The following is a 7500-nucleotide window of genomic DNA, read 5'->3' on the forward strand; positions in this document are numbered from 1 at the left end:
CGAAGGTGACAACCAACCAGAAGAGGTGACATCTCTCTCTCTCTCTCTCTCTCTCTCTGGTTTATTGGTTTTCTATAAAGAAGTGGAGGAAGCGTCAACGAACAGTCTAGGTTTAACTTTTAACTCTCTCCATACGAACGGCGAAAGAGACGACGTTAATAGCGTTTCACCCCAATAACCATCATCAAAATATTGCAAGCGGGAGGCTCTTATACTGAAGAGGTGAATGTTGACAAAGAATACCACAATTCTGACGACGGAAGCTAAAGGTTGGGTTATTCAGACACCCACTGGACATCCGAGGGGTCTGTGTAGAGGAGAAGAGAGGACTGGCCGTACTGAGTGAGTTAACCTTAAGTGTCATGATGATGGAGACGATGGAGATTGTGATAATGGTGTTGATTGTTTTCATGTTATGAGGGCGGAGCTGTTGATGATGATGATGATGATGATGATGATGCTAACGATGCTTATGACTGGTTTGTTGTTACGATGATGAAGTTGATGAGGATGGTGATGATTGTTGTTGTCGTCGAGAACAAACAACCACCCCTTTTCTTCTTCTTCTTCTTCTTCTTCTTCTTCTTCTTCTTCTTCTTCTTCTTCTTTTTCTCCTTCTTCTTCTCCTCCTCCTACACATCCTTCCTTTTCTCCTTGTTGTTGTTATTGTTAATGTTGTTGGTGTTGTTGTTCTTGTTGTTGTTGTTATTCTTCTTTTTCTTCTCCTTCTTCGTTTTCTTCTTCCTTCTTCTTCTCCCGCTCCTCCCTTCTTCTTCTTCCTTTTTCTTCTCTTCCTCCTCCTCCTCGTTCTTCCCCTCCTCATCCTCCTTCTTCTTCTCACGTTAACTCGTGTATACACGAGTGGTTTTTACGTGTTTACCGTTCTAACCCCGATCACCCCCTCCCCCTCCTGACCCCCCCCCCTACTCCCACACACACACACACACACACATCCTCCTCTTCAATCGTGTCTCCCCCCCCAGACACAGTGACGGAGCGAACGGTGCTCATGGAGCACGTTTTCCCCTCATTACGTCACTTCTGCGCCCTGCACGGCCGTGACCTTGAGATCTATGACCTTCACTGGGGGGTCACGGACAGTGTGTCGGACGACCACCGCGTCCCGGAAGTGATCGGTCGCGTCCTCGCCAAGTGTCAGGAAAGCACCCTGGGATTGAATCTGCTGGTGAGTTGACAAATTCGTTTGGTTATAATTATTGTCGTTGTTTTGTTGTGTGTTTTCCCGTAAACGATTTGTTTATCGGTGTGTGTATCTGTTCGTCTGTTTATTTGATGTACGCTTGTCAAAGTGATTTTTTTTTTTCCTTTTTCATAATATATTTATGTCTTCATTTCGACAATGATTTTCGTTCAGCAGCATTATATCATCTGCTACTATACCGTTCTCTTGACCTACAGTTCTGAGCCATGTGAACTCTCTCTCTCTCTCTCTCTCTTTCCCTTTCTCTCTGTGTGAGTGCGCGCGCGCGCGTGTGTGTGGGTGTGTGGGCGTGTTTGATATTTAATATTTATTTCTCTCAGAAAGAAAAGATCTGAGTCCATCACTCATATTTTGTAACATCTCCATTGGCTCCCTGTCTCACACAGAATAAAGTATAAGATCAGCACTCTATGTTATAAATGTATTCACAAAGCTGCCCCTTCGTATCTTTGTGGCTGCCTTCATCTCTACACTCCATCTCGCTCTCTACGATCGGCTTCGGATCCACCCTGTTTACACATACCCAGATTCAAACACTCCACTGTTGGACGCCGTTCTTTCTCTGCCTCTGGACCTTGCATTTGGAATGAACTTCCTCTTTCTCTTCGTCAGGTCTCCGCACTCAGCTCTTTCAAGTCTGGTCTCAAACCCCACCTCTTCCCAAAATAGCCCCCCTTCCCTGCCTCTTCCTTGTCTTCAATTTCTTCAGTTTTAGAGTTGAATGACTCTGTGAATGCGTGTGAATGACTGGTGTGAAAGTGCTTAGATTTGTCTCTGTGCAAGATTCAGCGCTATATAAATACTATCATTATTTTTATTTAATGTATAGTGCTTTCAGCTCCCTGTTAGCGAGGAAAGCGTTTAACAAGCATCCATTTACCTTCTTTTCAAATTGTGTTTTTCAACATAAGAATCAAAGGCTTGTTTTGTCCTATTTTTCACTGTCATAATTATCTTCTCCCGGATTGCTATGTTACGTGTGTCACATCTATTGCTTTCACAAGGAAGGAGGAAAGACAGACAGACAGACATAATAGGTTTGTTTATTAGTATTTTTGACGAAAATTAAAAAAAAAAAGAATAAAACAAATATGATAAATAAATGAATAAATAAATAAATACATCAATGAATACATAAATAAATACATAAATGAATGATATGAAAAAAATAATATTTAAACAATCATACATGTTCATTCGTCTATTCTGTCATTGATTTAGAGTTGACTTAATCAAGATTTTGCACCTTTTAAATATTATTATTATTACTATTATCATTATTATTATTATTATTATAGTAGTATTTTTTATGTATTTATCTATTATTTTATTTAATTTAATTTTATTTTCATTTTTATTTTTTTATTTGTTTAAATTATTTATTTTTTATTTTATTTTATTTTATTTATTTTTTCTCAAGGCCTGACCAATCGTTACGCTGCTGGTCAGGCATTTGCTTGGCAGATGTGGTGTAGCGTATATGGATTTGACCGAACGCAGTGATGCCTCCTTGAGCTACTGATACTGATACTGATACTGACACTGACACTGATACTCATTCATTCATTCATTCATTCATTCATTCATTCATTCTCTCACCTCTTCGTCACTTCGCCAGCTCTTCATGGGAGAGAAGTACGGACCGTCCACTCTGCCGAGGGAAATCCCTACAGAGGAGTTCGAGAACCTTCTCCTGGCTGGCAAAATCTATCGGGAGAAACAAGTCAGATTCATCCGCTCCAGTATCGCAGACATCGAGGCTACGCGTGCTGAGCGCGAGCGATTACGTCAGCTGGAGCTCGAGACAGCTTCCGTGGCCACGACAGAAACTGTGACGACGACGATGACGACAACAGATGCGATGACCACCACGACGAATAGTGACACACCCACTGCAAGTGTTACACAGCGAGAAGATGGCGAGGAGGTGAGGTTGTTGTTGTTGTTGTATTGTTGTATTGTTGTTGTTGTGTATTATTATTATTGTTGTTGTTGTGTTGCATGGTTGTTGTATTATTGTTGTATTGTAATTGTATTGTTGTTGTTGTTCTTGTTGTTCTTCTTCTTGCATTGTTGCTGTTGTTGTCCTGTTGTATTTTGTTGTTTATTGTGTTGTTTTGTTAGAGTGGGTGTTGTTATTGTATGTTTATGTGTTATTATTTTCGTTGTCGTCATCGTTGTCCTCATCATCGCGTGTTTGTGTGTGTGTGTGTGTGTGTGTGTGTGTGTGTGTGTGTGTGTGTGTGTGTGTGTGTGCAATGGATGCAATACAATACAATACAATACAATACAACTCTGCCACCTTCGTTCATGATAATGGAAACTATATACAATACAATACAATACAACACAATACATTACAATACAACTCTGCACGCCACCTTTGTTTTCAAACAGATGGATACGATACAATACAATACAATACAATACAATACAATACAATACAATGCAACACAACTCTGCACGCCACCTTTGTTTTCAAACAGATGGATACGATACAATACAATACAATACAATACAATACAACACAACTCTGCACGCCACCTTTGTTTTTAAACAGATGGATACGATACAATACAATACAATACAATACAATGCAACACACCTCTGCACGCCACCTTTGTTTTCAAACAGATGGATACAATACAATACAATACAACACAATACAATACAATACAACACAACTCTGTGTTCAAACAGATGGAGACCACCTCCTCCACAGGGGACGTGTCGCCCGTGAAGATGAGGCAGGCGAACAACGCCCTGGTGAAGAAGGAGCAAGCGGCCATCCGAGCGCTGAAGGAGAGTGAAGAGGAGATCCCCGATGTCTCCCTGCTGGAGACCTGGTACACCCTTGACGAGAACTGCAACCCACCCGTCTTCCGCCTCAACAACATCAGGTAAGGGTGGGTCTGGAACTAGGGGGAGGAGGAGGAGGAGGTGGTGGTGGTGGTGGTGGTGGTGGTGGAGGGGGACGGGGAGAAGGAGGAAGAAGAAGAAAGATGTAGAGGAGGAGGAGGAGGAGGAACGACAGGAAGAGTAGAAATAGAAGAGAAGGAGGAAGAAAGTGGAGGAGGAAAAGAATAAGGAGTGGTCAGTAGGAAGAGGATGAGAAGATGAAGGAGGAGGAAGAGGAGGTGATGAAGAAGGAGGAGGAGGAAGACAAAGAAGGAGGAGGAGGAGGAGAAGGAGGAGGAAGAAGAAGAAGGAGGAGGAGGAAGACAAAGAAGAAGGAGGAGGAGGAGAAGGAGGAGGAAGAAGAAGGAGAAGAAGAAGAAGAAGAAGAAGAAGAAGAACTAAGATAAAGAGGAGGAGGAGAAGAAGAAGAAGAAGGAAGAAGGAGGAGGAGGAGGAAGAAGAAGAAGGGAGATGAGGAGGAGGAAGAGAAGAAGAAGGAGGAGGAGGAGGACGGAAAAGGAGGAAGAGGAAGAAGAAGGATGAGGAGGAGTGGGAAGAAAAATAAGAAGGAGAAGGAGGAAGGAGGAGAAGAAGAAGGAGGAGCTGGAGGAGAAGAAGAACAAGAACAACAGCAACAACAAGCAGAAGGAGAAGGGAGGAGTAGTAGAAGAACAAGAAGGAGGATGATGATAAGGAGCAGGGATGTATTTGTATTTGTATTTCTTTTCATCACAACAGATTTCTCTGTGTGAAATTTGGGCTGATCTCCCCAGGGAGAGCGTGTCGCTACACTACAGTGCCACCCAATATTTTTGTATTTTGTTTTCCTGCGTGCAGTTTTATTTGTTTTGTTTTTTTCTATCCAAGTGGATTTTTCTACAGAATTTTGCCAGGAACAACCCTTTTGTTGCCATGGGTTCTTTTACGTGCGCTAAGTGCATGCTGCACGCGGGACCTCGGTTTATCGTCTCATCCGAATGACTAGCGTCCAGACAACCACTCAAGGTCTAGTGGAGGGGGAGAAAATATTGGCGGCTGAGCCGTGATTCGAACCAGCGCGCTCAGATTCTCTCGCTTCCTAGGCGGACGCGTTACCTCTAGGCCATCACTCCACATTCATTCATTCATTCACTCACCCACCCACCCACTCACTCACTCACTCACTCACTCACTCACTCACCCACCCACTCACTCTCTCACTCACTCACTCACTCACTCACCCACCCATTCACTCTCTCACTCACTCTATCACTCACCCACCCTCTCACCCACCCACCGACTCACTCACTCACTCACCCTCTCACTCACTCTATCACTCATTCACCCACTCACCCACCCACTCACTCTCTTACTCACTCACTCACTCACTCACCCACCCACCCACCCACTCACTCACTCACTCACCCTCTCACTTACTCTATCACTCATTCACCCACTCACCCACCCACTCACGCACTCACTCACCCACTCACTCACTCACCCACCCACTCACTCACTCACTCACCCACTCACCCACTCACTCACTCACTCACTTACTCACTCACTCACTCACTCACCCACCCACCCACTCACTCACTCACTCACTCACTCACTCACTCACCCACCCACTCACTCACTCACTCACTCACCCACCCACTCACTCTCTCACTCACTCACTCACTCACCCACCCACTCACCCACTCCCTCACTCTATCACTCACTCACTCACCCACTCACCCACCCACTCACTCACTCACTCATTCACAATGTATTTCATGACCGCTGCATGATGATAAGCGGAAGCGTGACCTTTCCCAGCTCGGAGTTCAAGGACATTGTGAGGAATGACGGGAAGAAGCGAGACGCAGCCAAAGCCCAGTGGCTCAACGTCGTCAGCCGGATCCGGCAACTGCTGCAGATGTTCGCACCGGAAGTGGTGTCATCCCCAGCTGACAGGAAGAAGTATTTTGTCTCCGGTGAGTTTGACTTCCTTCTCTTGCCCTGTTGTTACAATTTCTGCTGTTGTTGCAGCGCTGCTGCTGCTGTTACAACGACAACTACTACTACTACTGCTGCTGCTGCTGCTATTACTACTGCTGCTGATGTACCGACTACTCCTGCTGCTGCTGCTGCTACTACTACTACTACTACTACTACTGCTGCTGCTGTTGTTGTTACTTCTACTCTTATTGTAGCTAATTCTTTCAAACTACTACTGCTGCTGCTACTACTACTACTACTACTACTATTGCTGCTGCTGTTGCTGTTGTTGTTGATACTACTACTACTGCTGTTGTTGTTGCTAATTCTATCGAACTACTACTGCTGCTGCCGCTGCTACTTTTACTACTACTACTACTACTACTATTCCTACTACTACTACTACTGCTGCTGCTGCCGCTGTTGGTACTTCTTCTACTACTGTTGTTGTTGCTAATTCTACCAAACTACCACTGCTGCTGCTACTTCTACTACTACTACTACTATTACTACTACTACTGCTGCTGCTGCTGTTGATACTTCTACTACTACTGTTGTTGTTGCTTGCTAATTCTACCGAACTACTACTGCTGCTGCTGCCGCTGCTGCTTCACTACTACTACTACTACTACTACTACTACTACTACTACTACTACTACTACTACTATGATCAAATTCTAGTCCAGCTGATCGGGACAGCAGTTTGCTTCCTCTGCTGTGCTGACGGTCTCAGTCTTAGTCATAGTCTTAGTCTTAGTTTAGACACGAATGACGATCACACACACAATATTACAACATTATGAACAAAAGCTTATCCCCCCCCCTCCCCCCCTACCCATCCCATCTCTGTCTCTCCCCCCCCCCCCTTCTCTTCACCCAACCCCAAACTCCACTGACATCCTCCCACCCCCCCAACCCTCACTCCCCCCCCCCCCCCACACACACACACACAGACCTGGAAGTGGAGCTAGAGCACGCGATGGAGTCGGAGTACGTGACGTCACACACGCTGTGCGTCCTGCGCACCTTCAATGGCGGGCGTCAGCGCGTGGCGGATGTGGCGTCATCGGACTACGTGGACGTGGAGGGAGCGGCCAAGGCGCGCGCGCTCAACGCTGCGGCGTCCAAGCGGATCGACATCCTCCGTGAAGAGGTGGTTCTCAGAAAGGTGAGTGTGTGTGTGATTGTGATAAGGCTGTTCTACGAAGTGAAATGAAATCAGATCGGATACGTGAGTGTGGATGCCTAAAATAAATGGCGGGAAAAGAGGGGGGTAATAGCGACTACTAAACTCTCTCTCTCTCTCTCTCTCTCTCTCTCTCTCTCTCTCTCTCTCTCTCTCTCTCTCTCTCTCTATATATATATATATATATATATATATATATAAATATATATAAAAGAGAGAGAGAAAAATCAGACAA

At 44.8% G+C, this 7500-nt stretch overlaps 1 protein-coding gene across 2 annotated transcripts in view; it reads left to right on the forward strand.

The window, feature by feature from the left end:
- Positions 1-7500, forward strand: part of LOC143286756 (NACHT domain- and WD repeat-containing protein 1-like) — a 42989-nt gene that overhangs the window by 351 nt on the left and 35138 nt on the right. For both annotated transcript variants that reach the window (XM_076594497.1, XM_076594496.1), the window contains exons 2-6: positions 984-1186; positions 2841-3149; positions 3923-4122; positions 5918-6075; positions 7033-7247. In XM_076594497.1, coding sequence (XP_076450612.1) covers positions 984-1186; positions 2841-3149; positions 3923-4122; positions 5918-6075; positions 7033-7247 — 1085 coding nt within the window. The remainder of the gene's footprint in view (positions 1-983; positions 1187-2840; positions 3150-3922; positions 4123-5917; positions 6076-7032; positions 7248-7500) is intronic.

Source organism: Babylonia areolata, chromosome 10 (assembly GCF_041734735.1).
Source record: "Babylonia areolata isolate BAREFJ2019XMU chromosome 10, ASM4173473v1, whole genome shotgun sequence".
Lineage (NCBI taxonomy): Eukaryota > Metazoa > Mollusca > Gastropoda > Neogastropoda > Buccinidae > Babylonia > Babylonia areolata.